General features: G+C 56.2%; 1 protein-coding gene across 1 annotated transcript; it reads right to left on the bottom strand.

Annotated features, from left to right (window-relative positions):
* Positions 1–2,804: 2,804 nt before the first annotated feature.
* NES (nestin) lies at positions 2,805–10,897 on the bottom strand. The gene is made up of 4 exons (XM_063106721.1): positions 10,030–10,897; positions 8,841–8,965; positions 7,497–7,570; positions 2,805–7,263 (listed from the first exon to the last, which is right to left on the bottom strand). The coding sequence occupies exons 1-4, from the start codon at positions 10,810–10,812 to the stop codon at positions 3,344–3,346; spliced, it is 4,902 nt and encodes a 1,633-aa protein (XP_062962791.1). The 5' UTR covers positions 10,813–10,897; the 3' UTR covers positions 2,805–3,343.
* Between the last annotated feature and the right edge of the window lie 2,180 nt (positions 10,898–13,077).

Below are 13,077 nucleotides of genomic sequence, written 5' to 3' on the forward strand. Positions count from 1 at the left end.
AGAGATGCTATAGTCTTTTGGTTTTCCTCCCACTCTTTGGCCTCTCTTTCTCTAGCTCCTTTCCAAGCGTCTCCTTTCTGTTGGGAGTTCCTTGGGAGCTCTTTCCTGAGCACTCCTCATTCTATAAGCTCCCTCTGGGCCAATGACCCCCTAATTCTCATCTGCAGCCTGGTCCTCTCTCCTGAGGTCCACATATCCACCTTCCCCCAGGGCAGCTCCTCCTGGAGGTCACAGTTTTCCTGCTGGATTCTCCATGTCAGAAAATAGTACCACCATCTCCCAGCTGCCAGACTGAAAACCTGGGAACATATCCCCCCTCCATCACCCACAATGAACCACAGAGTCCTGAGATTCTACTTCCCTTACATATCTGCTGCGCCCCACTGCCACCATTGTCCCTTGCCCTGACCTCCACGGTAGCCTCTCTGAAGCACTGCTGCCCTCTCCAACCCATTCTCACATAGCAGTAAGAAAGTTTTATTTAAAATGCAAACCTGGTCATGTCACCTCTACTCAAAACCCTTCAGAGGCTCCCCATTTGCCTTCGGAAGAAGTGCATATTTCCTGGCTGTCTGGAAAGGCCTCTGCTCACTGACCCCTGACTCTCTCTTCAGCCTCATTGTGAACTTCTTCTCTCTCATTCTCCACCTTCTGGCACACGAGCCTTCCTTCTGTTCCTCAAATGCCCAAACTCTCTCTTCTTTGCCTCAGGACTTTGCACATGCTGTTCCCTCTGACTAGAGCCCTTTTCCTCCCCCTGCTCTCACCTCTTCCTCCCCATGCTGCCACTCCTGCCCCTCCTTCAGGTCCTCAGGGCAGTCTTCCCTGACCACCCCCCCCATACTCCCCCAGCCCAGTCCGGTGAGGTCCCCTGCTCTATGCTCCCATAACCTAGGGCACTTCTCTGTTTTCAGATATAATTTCCATTCAGAAGCCCTTATTCAATTAATAGGCAAAGCTTCCTGAGCAAGGAACCGTGTTATTTGTTGCTGGATTCTCAGCGCCTGCACAGTGCATGACACAAAGTACATGCTTGGTAAACAGCGGTTGAAAAATGACAATCACTCCTGTTATCACCACCAGGAACATCCCTGTTACTGTCCAACCCTCATTTCTCTTGCTGCATTGACAATCACTTCCAAAGGGAGCACGACGCCCACTACATATCCCCTTTTTGAAAGTCCTCATTTCTCTCTTACATCCCTCCCCCTATTTGGGATTATTGGCAGCAATGGCTGGCTTGGATAACTCTCGTGGACCAGGGGCCCTATGTGTGGGGCAGGATGGACACCCGGCACAGGGAAGGACTGCTTAGCTTGGCCTCTGTCTTCAGCCCTTGTCCAAGCGGGGGTGCCTGAGGGCCTGGGGAGATCAAGCACAGGGCGCCTCTGTCCCATTAGAGGGGAGTGGGCCTTACTTGCCTGGATGCCAATGTGCTGGCCCCAGGCCTGGAGCCTGGCAGGATCAGACAGGGCCTTGTTAGCTGTGGGTACAGGAAGGAGAGAGTGGAGGTTTGGGCTGCCAGGAGGGTGCGGTTGGGAGAGACAGGATCCTGGACCTTAGGGCAGGGGGGCGGGGGTGGGAGTGTGAAATGGAGCCTGGGTACCCCACAGAGACTCCGGATGGAGAAGGAGAGAGGCCTGGGCAGGGAAGCAGACAGTGAGAGTCTGTCAGGGAGGCCTCCTGGCCACCCTCCTTGGCTCGATGACAGGAGTAGGGGCCAGAGGGGCTGGGACTTCACCCTCTCATCTTTCCCCAGCCCTCAGCCTAGAGCCCAAGGAGAGGAAGAGCCTGCTCCCAGACTTGGGATTGTCTCCAAATGTGGAACATTTGTTTGGCAGCCCCTACCCCACCCCCACCCGGGATATTTAGAGGTGTCGCCAGATCTTCCTTCCCCACAAAGCTGAACCAAGGAGTGGTTTCTATTTGGGTATCCTGACTTCAAGGCCTTCAGGCGCTGTCTAATCCGAGAAGCTCTGGTCCCCTCCCTGCCCTACACAGGGCCCCCGAGAACTCCTGGGAAGGGGGCAAGGGTGGGGGTAGGGAGCTGTGGCTGGGTGGAACCTTGGGCTAAACTGCTATTAACACCACATAGTTGTTATCAGCACCCGCCCCAGCTCTCACCTCCAACCGCCTCCCTCTTCGCCTCCACCTTCCCTTCCTCCCTGTCTCCTGCTTCAGCCCTGAGGACCGTCCTACTGAAGGTCTCAGCTGCAGCCCTTAAGCTTCCCCTAGCCTCCCTCCTGCCTCCCCTACCCCTTCGCTTGGCCCAGCCTCCCTCCTTGTGTGGCTGAGTCTGAGGTTCAGAGAGGTTAAACTGACCTGAGGCCACACAGCCAGACTAAGGCAAAGCCTGCCTCCCCCGTCCCTCACCCTGCTCTGACCCAGCCATCACAGGCCAGACAACTGTTTGGGTTTGGGGACAAGAGGGCTTATTATGCTGGCGGCACTGAGAGGCTAGTGGGGAAGATATGCGAGGGTGGGGGTGGTCCCAAAGCCTAATCCCTGTAATCAGTGCTGTGGGCAGAGTTGATGACAGGCGTGGCTTCTGTAGGCGCTGAGGTCACCTGGACTGGCTTCCCCTAGCCAGGCAGCGGCCCAGCCTTCCCCAGGCCCCCAGCACTGCTGCCTGCAGCCTTTGTCTGCCTTCATCTCCCCCAGCAGGCCTCCTCCTCCTCTCCTCAGGAGACAGCCCCCCCTCAACACCAGCATCTCCAACTTCCTCCCCTGCAGTCTCTCTGCTGTTTCTGCTCCTGAGCCATCCCTGAGAACCCCACCTGAACAAGAGAAGAAAGAGCCCAGACTTTACAGGCAGAGGCTTTACTTTATTCAGGCAAGGATGAGCCAGACAAGGTCACAAGAGGCAGGGATGAAGGGGTTCAAGACATGGGACCACCTCTCCCCTCCATTGCCACAGGCCAGACATCCCATGAGGGCGCTGCTGCTGTAGTGAGTTGCGGTGGGGTTGGTGAGCCCTGGCACAAAGACCACCACAGCCCCCTCCCTTCGGAGGAACCACTGGGCTCCAGGCCTTTCCCAGCTGATGGGATGCAGAGCAAAGGGGGCCTAGTTCTATAGGGATTCTGCTGACTTAAGCTTATGGGATGTGCAGGCAGGATGTCCCCTTTGCAGGGCCCCAGGTTTTCATTCCTAGAGCCTCCATTCTTGGGACGGGCTCCTGTGCCACACCCCATTTCACCTTGGCCAGCCAGGCCTCTAGGACAGAAACTGCAACTCCAGAGATCATAAGTTAAGGCTGCTGCCCCTGAGCAGGGAGGGGGCTTGAGGACATCTTCCCACCCGCTCCCTGCCCCAAGTCCTCAGTGTGCAAGGAGTGCTTTCTCTAGTCTTCCCCTGAGGACCAGGACTCTCCATCTCCTTCCCTCTGAGTGAACTTCAGGAACTGGCCTGTGCCCAGGTGAAGAGAAGCCCCTGCCCAAGGGGTCTTCAGGGCACCCCTCTCTTCCTCCTGTAAGGGGCTCCCTTGGGCCCCCTTAGGGTCCCCCAGTTTTCCCTGCCCCACTCCCTCAGACTGCTCCAACCCGTTCACCACCCCCCCATTCACGTGCTCTGACTCTTCCAATTTGGGGCCCCGGCCATTTACACCATGGGTGTCCCCTTCTCTGGGGCCTGTGTCCTCCACACCACTGGGGGTTTCCAGAGGGCCAGGGACTTGGTCCTCCGTCTCCAAGGGAACAGGGTCAGACTCTTCCTCTGAGCCAGAAGGCTCAGCGCTGTCCTGGGATTCAGTCTCCAGGGCACTCACAGGGGCATCGGCCACCGTGCCCCTCAAGCCATCATCCCAGGGGACACTGACACCCACACTCTCAGACTCCAGGAGGTCCCCTCTTTGAGGGCCACTAAGGACATGGAAGCTGCTAACGGAGGACCCTGGCCCCCACTGCCCAGCCCCCAGCTCCCTTCCGTCCTCTTCATCTTCTTCCTCCCCCTCCTCCCCACTCTCTTCCTCATCTGCAAACCCATCAGACTCCCCATCCCGCTCCCAGGCAGCAGGCTCCAGTAGCAGCGGAGCCACCTGGCCCAGAGGTTCTGCCACCTCCCTGGGGACCTCAGGAAGAAGAGAAGCCTCAGTCCCCAGGTCCTCAAATTCCTCTGACAGGTCAGGGTCATGGCCACACTGCTCCTCTCCACTTCCCCCCTCCTCCTCTTCTGAGGGTTGGTCCCCAAGGCCCTTGGAGGTCAGGACAGCAGGATCCCAGGCTTCCTTTCTGGCCTCCCCTTGAGGGGAGGGCCTCTGTCCTCCAACCAGGTCCCACTTGGGGGAGGAAGGGGACCTGAGGTAGAGGCCCAGGGGAGTGGAGTCGGGAAGGGTTTCCCCTAGCTCATCGGCCTCGCTCTCTTCTCTGCTCTCCTCCCCCTCCTCCTGGAGGCCCTCAGAGATCTCCCCACAACCCAACTCCTCCTGCTCACCCTCTACCTTCCCCAGGGCCTCAGCCCCACCCTCCATCCCCCAGCTAGCCCCCTGGCTCCCCTCAGCCTGGGGCTGGGATCCAGGGACATCTTCCAGGATTGGGGTGGGCAACCAGGGTTCAGTTGGCTTTGGGCTGGAGGGGCCCAGCACTGGCTGTGCATCTTCCTCAGCTTCCTCTAACACCAGGGGCCTAGGCTGGGGGATATCACTTTCATCATGGCTTGAGGTCTCAGCAGGGAATGCCTCCTCTGTTGCCCAGGGGGCCTCAGGCTCTGACTCCCCCCTGCCATTGGGAGACTCCAGGGGGTCTCTGCACATTCTGGGCAGTTTGGAGAGCTCTGCCTCCTCTAGGTCCTTTCCAGGACCTTCCAAGCCCTGAACCGTCTTTGCCTCCAAACTTTCCTCCCCCAGCGGCTGTTCCATCATCTCCTCTCTGACCAGGTGGCCTGGGTCCTCCAACCCTACCACCTCCTGCTTCAGTCCCTGCTCAGCTCCTGCAGCAGGCTCACCCATGGCTGTCTCTGACCCTAAGGTGACCTCTGGGGAGGCTTGATCACCCCCTGGCGCTGCATCCTCAACTTCCAGCAGGGGCTCTATTACCTCTGGCATTCCCTGCAGAGCTGGGAGGCCTGGAGCCTCTACCTGCTCGGGCTGCCCTTCAGGGTCCTGGAGGCCCTCAGTGCCTCCCTTCCCACTGGCTTCCTCAGCTGGGCCCCTCTGCTCTTTGGGCCCAGGGCTCCCAGGGTGCCCCTCGCCTGAGCACCAGGCCTCCCCTGTGGCATTCAGCCATAGCTCTCCCTGCTCTACCACCTCCTCCTTCCCAGAGAAGCTGTCTTCCTCCCTCAGGTCCAGCTCCACCTCATCCTCTCCACTTTCCACTCCAGCCCTCCCAAAAGGGGGCTCCTGGCCCAGTTCTTGGTCTGTATCTTCCCACCTCTGCCAATTTGCAGACTGTGGCAGCTCCTGTCTCTCTTCTTCCAGAGACCTCAGTGACTCGTGATTCTCTCCCTCCTCCAAGTCCTCTTCCTCTTCTGGATTCCTTTGACTTTCCTTGTCTACCTCTTCTGGAAATCTCAAGTTCTCTAGGTTCCATTCTCCCAGAGATCTCAGTGGTTCTTGATTCTCTTTTTCTAGGAGTCTCAGTGTCCCTTGGTTCTCTCCCACAGATCCCAGTGGTTCTTGAATTTCCTTTTCTAGAGGTTTCATTGTCCCCTGATTCATTTCTCTTAGACAACATAGTGACTCTTGAGTTTTGAGAGATTTCAGTGTTTCCAGGTTCTCTTCTCCTGCAGATTTCACTGATTCTAGGTTCTCTGTTTCTAAAGATCTCGCTGCTTCTACACTCTCTTCTTTTAGTGACTTTAATAACTCTTGATTCTCTTTCTCAACAGGTCTAGCTATCTCCTGCTCTTTTCCAAGAGACTTCAGTGGCTCTGGATTAACCTTTTCTAGAGGTCTTACTGTCACCTGGTCTTCTTCCCCTAGATACCTCAGTGGCTGTTGAATCTCTTTTTCAAGAGATCTCAATCTCTCTTGGTCCTCTTTCTCTAGAGACCTCAGTGGCTCCTGATTCTCTTTTTCTAGAGGTTTCAAAATCTTCTGGTCCTCTTCATCTAGAGACTTCAGTGGCTCCTGGTTCTCCTTTTCTAGAAGTCTAAAGGTCTCTTGGTTCTCATCTTCAAGAGACCTCAGGGACTCTTGATTCTCTTTTGCTAGAGGTTTCAATGTCTCCTGGTCCTCTGCTTCTTGAGATATCAGTGGCTCTTTATTCTCCTTTTCTAGAGCCCTCAATGACTCTAAGTTCTCCTCTTCTAAAGATCTCACTAATTCTTGATTCTCCTTTCCTGAAAATAAAAATGTGTCCAGATTACCTTCAAGAGACATCATCAGTTCTTGATTCTCCTGTTCTAGGGATTGCAATGTCTGTGGGTCCTCTTTTCCTATAGGCTTAAGTAGTTCTGGAGTCTCCTTTTCTAGAGATCTCACTACCTCCATGTCCTTTTCTTCCAAAGTCTTCAATGGCTCTTGATCATCTTTTTCTAAACTTTCTAGTGTTTCTAAGATCTCTTCTTCTAATGACCTTGAAGATTCCTGACTCTCCTTCTCTAGTGTCTCATGGCTCTGGTTTTCCAGAGACATCAGTGGCTCTTGAATTTCCTCTCCCAGAGCCTTCAGGGTTTCTTTTTCCAAAGGACCCTGGAAATCCTGGATTTCCTTCATGTTCAGATCCCCTTCCTCTTGCCATGTTTCCTGCTGCAAGTTGCTCACCACTCTGACCTCTATAGCTGCTTCTTTCTCTACCAGCCCCCTGATTTGCCCTTCATCTTCCTCCTGGAATATGTTGGACACTCTAGACCCACTAGATTCTCCATCTTTAGCCTCTAAACTAGGGTGGTCAGGGCTGAAGGGTGGGGCCAAGGAGGCATGATCCTCAGGGGACTGGCTTGAACTGGCCTCTTGCCCCTTGCCCCCAGGCTCCTCTGGTCCTGGCAGGATGCTGGTAGGGGTGGCCACCTTGGCTTCAGCCCACAGGGGCTCTGGAGCCTGTTGCCTCCCACCCTGTGGCTGGAGAAGGGAGAGAGGGACATCTTGGACTCTGATTTCTGCATCCATAGCAGGACAGGAAGCCTGAGGTGTAGGTGGGGTGGGGGTGCTGGCCAAGGTAGGGGCATGGGCCTGGAGAAATTCCTGGCTCTTCAGAATGGCTGGCACAGGTGTCTCAAGGGTAGCAGGCAAGGGTGAGGGGAGGGGAATTGGGCTCAGGACAGGGAGCAAAGGTCCAAGCCGCCGGCTCTCTGGGGTCCCATGGAATTGCAGCTCCAGCTTGGGGTCTGGAAAGGCAGAAGGGGAAGAAACAGTGTCAGTGAGGGGAGCCACAGAGCAGCCACCACTCTGGCAAGAGTGCCCATGGCCCTGTCCTTGGCTCCCAGTGTCTGGGCTGAGAGGATGAGCACTGCTGCTAGGGGCCAAGGAGTTAAGACTTAAACTGGTGCCTCCAGAAAGGTAGACCTGGGGCATGAAAAGCGAAGGGTAGTTTTGAGGAAAACCTGGCCCCTTCTCTTACCCTGGAAGCCGAGGGAAGCCTTGGAACCACCGCCAGGTGTCTGCAGCCGGGAGTTCTCAGCCTCCAGGAGGGTCCTGGGATGAGGGAGGAAAAGCTGGGTCAGCCTTTTGCCCCAGGCCTGCAGGCAACAAGCCAGCTAGGGAAATGTAGAGCTGGCACTGCCACCTGCTCTTCATTTTGACCACTATCACACAAAAGCCACATGCAGGGTGAAATCACATGGTCACATACCACAGACATCACACTCTGTCACACAGAGTCACAGACATATTTGAGACACACAGCAGAGCTCACAGACACACAAGCAGATTCCCTCACAGTTGGATGCTGCCACGGGCACACCCACAAATTGCTTAGACTAGTCTCCTCCCCCCCATCCCAGGCCAATGACCTCATCCTTGGTGTGGGGGACCGATTATCATGCTAATTGCTGCCATTGTCCATGCCGCCATCTGGAGGGTCTGAGAAGGGGGGCTTTTCAGGGGAAGTGGGAATTCCCAGGCCGTTCCCATGGGATGGGCTCCCTCCTCCTCCCCTGGGGCCCCAGAGCTGGTGACAGAGAAAAGCAAATGAATTCAGCTCCCTCTCTCCAAATCCTTTTCATGCCTCAAAAACCAGTGGTTAAATTCCTCAGAGCCTGCGCAGCCCCTTCACCTCAGTGCTTTGACTGGGGGTCAAGGCCCTCATCTTGGGATCTCCCAGCACTCTGAATCCCAAGCTCTTTAGGGTGAGGAAGTCTTTGTCCAGGCCCCTGCCTCAGTGCCCCTTGGAGCCGACTGGGGGAGGAGGGACCCACCAATTCATCAAGTTCTGCCGAACTACTCTCTGCTCTTTTCCGTGATCTCTGAGCTGGTTGGCACTCGCTGTAGCCTCACCTCTGTCCTTCCCAATGCGGTATCATTCCCTCTGAGCTCTGTCCCTGTGGAGGAGGAGCCACTCTCTTCATGCCTCCCTGCATGCCTCCTTTTTGAGGCTGCCCAGGGACATTACCCACTTGGTGTGAGCACATACACAGAGTCTTGGGGCTCTTCAGCCACTTGGGGGAAGGGTCTGGATGCAGATGCCCAATATGTGTCCAGCCCCCTCTCCTGAGGCTGTCCTACCTGACAATGTCACCTCCCCTAGGGGGATTTCCTGAGCACAAGACATTTCTCTGGTCCTGAACCCACAGGGGCTAGTTCAGGTGGGACATATCCTGCTGTGGAAGTGACCAGCCTAGAGTCACAGAACCCAGTGGCAACAAAGATGCCACCACCTGTGCCTCTGGGCCCTTTTAGCTGAGAAGTCTGCCCCAGCATGCGTCTGTGCATCTGTATGCCTGGGCAGGTCAGGGCCTACCCCTACCTGTATGTGGCCACCTCCAGGCTGAGGGACATCTTGAGGTGTGCCAGCTGCTGCCGACCTTCCAGGACCTGGGCGATCTGGCTCTGTAGGCCTTGTTTCTCCTGCTCCAGGGCCTCTACAGCCAGCTGCAGAGCAAGCCAGAGGCAGTCAATGAAGGAGGTGGGGTCCCTCCTGCTAACTAACCCGCATCCTCCTTGGCTGCTGTGGTAGCATCTTCTGCTCCCTGACCGACTTCTCTGTAGAGCAGATCCCTCCCTCCCCTGCCCCTTTCCCTGCACAGAGAATCCCCTCTAGTTCCCCCCAAATGAGCACAGGGGCCCCTCTCAGCCCTCTCCCACGGCTTGGCTCCTCTGAAGACGATGATTAAATGGTAGCACATGTTGCTTAGAGCTCAGCTCCCACAGGAAGGGGGAGGTGAGGGAAGAGGGGATGGGTTACAGAGAGGAGGAGAGGGAAAAAAAAAGTGGAAGCAGAAGGAAAAACGATTAATCAAGAGGACTGGAGCGTGCAGGACTGGAAGCCAAACAGCTCCAGTCCCATCGCTGTCTCCTGTTCCTCACATCAGCCCCTCACCCCCCACTTCCCACATGTTCTGGAATCTTTCTTCTCTGAGAGGAGGGGTGGGGAGGTGGCCATGTCGAGACCTCTGTCTGGAACAGACAAGAGGCTATTTTCTCAGCTGCTGGTCACATCTGTGCAGTGTGAGGGGGAGCAGCTGTCCTAGGCCTCTGGAATGTGCTCCAAGGAGCCCAGAAGCCCTGACACGGGAGAGGTGCCGGTGACCATTCATCCAGGACCCCTCACCCCTCCCGTCAGGGGGAGGAGGACTGTTAGGAACTTGGGGATTCTGAGCGGCCAGATCATGAGACTCAGCATTTTGGGGGGAAGTACTGGGCATCTACGGAGTGATAGCAGAGCCTAAGGAGTGGCCCAGGGAGCCATCATACCTGGAAGGTGCCATCCAAAGAGTGGACTTCTGGAACGGGTCTTGGGCCCGCCTGCCTTTCCAGGGGATGTGCTTTGAGAGACCTCTGAATCCCTATCATTCCCACCCTACTCAGGGCCTGTGGCACCAGGTATGGGTTTCCTTAATCGGCAGCCACCCCGCCCCACTCCTTTCCCAGAAAGTCTCTGAGCCTTACAGGGACTTCCTGAAGCATGCTCTCACCCAGGTCCCCGACCTCCTCACCTGGAACTTTTCAGTGGCCCGCAGCCGCTCCTGCCAGCGGCCCTCCAACCTCTGTTCCAACGCCGCCCTGCGCTCCTGGAGGCCACAGCGCTCCGCCTGGAGCTGCTGCAGCTCCAGGCGGCCCTCGCGGGCACCCTGCACCGCGCGCCCCAGCCGCTCGCGGGCCTGGCCCAGCGACGTCTCCATGTGCTCCACACGCTCCTGGTAGCCGCGCACTGCCCCGCGCCACGCCTCGCCCAGCCGCCTGGCCAGCTCTTCCACCTCGGGGGCCGGCGCTGGGGGCCCGCGGGGCGGCGCGGGACCGCGGGGGACACAGGCAGCCTGCGCGTTCAGGCCGGCGCGCTCCTCCTCGTGCGCAGAGCGCAGAGCGTCTAGCTCGCGCTCCAACTCCGCCGCCTGGGTGCTCAGCCAGGCCCCGGCGCATTTCTCCGCCTCGACGGCGCGCCGGCTGCGTGATGCCTCCTCCGCCACCCGCTCCCGGGCCAGCCGCAGCTGCTGGCATCGGCCCGCCACGCTCTCCAGCTCTTCTGCCAGGTTGTCGCGCGCCACCTCGGCCGCGTGCTTCTCCCGCCAGCGCTGGTCGACGAGGGCCCGCAGGCCCGTCAACTCTTCGTCGGCACGGGCCCGCCAGGAGGTGTCCCCAGACTGTGCCCGGAGACCCCCAAGCTCCGCGCTGAGCAGCTCATTCTGCTCCTCTAGCGCCTTGACCCGGGCCAAGTAAGCCTCCAGGCGCCGATTGAGCTCCCACATCTGAAAAGATTCCTCCCCCATGCAGCCCTCCATCCTGCTCGTCTGATCCACCGAGGGTGGACAGCCGCGGCGCACCGGGAGAAGGGAGCGGCTCTCAGAGCTTTTAGGAGGAAAGAGAAAAGGACACCGACGGGGACAATGACAGGGCGGGGCGGGGCGGGGAGTAGCCTGAGCGACTGAGAGTCAGGAGCGGGAGCGAGGCTATTCATACTCCCGCCAGCCGGGCGGGAAAAGGGGTGGGACCCAGGCCTTAACCCCTTAGAGTTCAGGGAAACGGCTGCAACCTCTGTCCCTGCTTCCCCAGGGTCCTGGAAAGTAGAACTAAAGAACCATGTCCTGGAGAATCCGTTCCGATGGCGGTGTCTTTCTGAAGGAGGAGGCCTGAGAAAGGGTCGTAAGCTCCGATAAAAGCAGACGATTCACAGAACTGGGCCTGGGGACGGGGTGCCCGGAGTATCCGGCCTGGGAAGGTGTGTGAATCTGTTACTTGGCACACTCAAGAGAGCTATCACTTACTGAATTCCTCCAGGACTTAGTTTTCTCATTCATAAAATGGGAGAGATAATGGAAATCTCGTGGGCTGCTGAAAGGATAGACGTGGCCATGATTTTTGTAAATAGTAAATGCACACCGTCCTGAACTACTGAAGGGAAGAAAGCATTGCAGAGAGAATCGGGAGAGACACTGCCTGGAAAACAAGAACAGGTATCTGATATTGGGAGACACACTCAAGCACATACCCTATGGTCTCAGTCTCCGTCCCGAAAGGGAGAGACCAGGCAAAGGGGTGCAGGACTTAGGCATGTTTTCCCCTCCATCCTCCCTACAAGTCTTCCAGATAACTACTGAGGTCCACTTTAGGAAGTTCTCCCCCAGTTCTCAGGAAGGGCACCGCACCCTGTCGGGGTCAGAGATTTTGGGCTGAGGGCGCCCCCTGGTGACGTACAGATCAGGTTAAGAAGAGGAAGCAGAAGGAAGAGGCACCTCGTTTGTCCATAACCACCAGCCCCAGTTTATCAAGCCTTTGTGGTGTGCCAAATCTTGTTCTATCGTTTTACTTACATTGTCTGACTTAATCCTCAAAACAGTCTTTCAAGGATTCTACATTTCAGGAAACGGAGAGCACACTGAGGGTAGGAGTAGTCGGGAAGGATTTCTGGAAGAGGGGTTGTCCTTGAGTTGGATGGTAAGGGATAGGTGGGATTTGGGGTAATAGAGTAAAGAAGAAACAGGGAGGAGACTCAGGGATAATGAGACCGAGGGGGATCTTTGGGGGATAAATTTCTACTCATGTAAATCCAATTTGGTCTGCAAGTGTTAATTGAGCATCTACTATGTGTCAGCACCAAAGAGATTGCAGGGACCCTGTCCCAGCCCTGGAAATGCTCATAGTTTGGTAATGTGAGGTCAACAGTGATGGGCACTCATAGACTAGTGGTGGAGGTAAACATAAAAAGGTGATTACACTACTTAACAGCCCCTGCAGTGCTGGAGGGAGAGAGCTGGGGGAGCACAGAGGATGAAGAGGGTTCTCTGGGTAGAGGGCGCAGCAGGGTCAGTGACCAAGAGGCCATCCCAGCAATAGCCCCAATCCTTGAGTAGTCTGGCTCCACCCCATCCCTGTCCCCAGGCCAAGTGGGCTTTGGAATTTACCACGGATATGTGGAATGGAGGCCAAGGAGGGGCTGGTGGGCCATGCAGCGAGGGGATTGGCTAAGAGTCAGTGCTGAGGATCTGGGAGGCCCAGCCTTCTCCCTCCTCACATACCTCACAAATCCTACTGTTTGGTTTAGGCTGGGGCCTCCCAAGAGTTGTGGCCAGGAGAACTGACTTCGGGTCTCATCCTCTTCTCTTTCACTTCCTGGCTGTGAAGAGAGGGGTAATGAATATTTAAGATCTCCTGGGATCCTTGGGGGTCCCCTGGAGAAAAGGGGTGGTATTGGAGTGTGGGGTTTTTCTCCCAGTCTCCTCACCTAGAAGAGAGACATTTAGCATTGTGTCTCATGCAAAGAGCAGTGGGGCTGACTTTTGCACTTTCTAGATGAATGACCTTGGACAAATCACATAATTTCTCTACGTGAGCCTCAGTTTATCTATTTGGTAAAGGAGGTTAATACGTACTCATCACCATAAGTTTGTTCTGAGAATCAAATGAAACCAGGTGTGAGGAGGTCTTTGTACAAAGCCTTTTTTTTTCTTCTTTTTTTGTGACCGGTAAGGGGATCGCAACCCTTGGCTTGGTGTCATCCGCACCACGCTCAGCCAGTGAGTGCACCAGCCATCCCTATATAGGATCCG

This window comes from Cynocephalus volans, chromosome 8, assembly GCF_027409185.1.
Source record: "Cynocephalus volans isolate mCynVol1 chromosome 8, mCynVol1.pri, whole genome shotgun sequence".
NCBI lineage: Eukaryota > Metazoa > Chordata > Mammalia > Dermoptera > Cynocephalidae > Cynocephalus > Cynocephalus volans.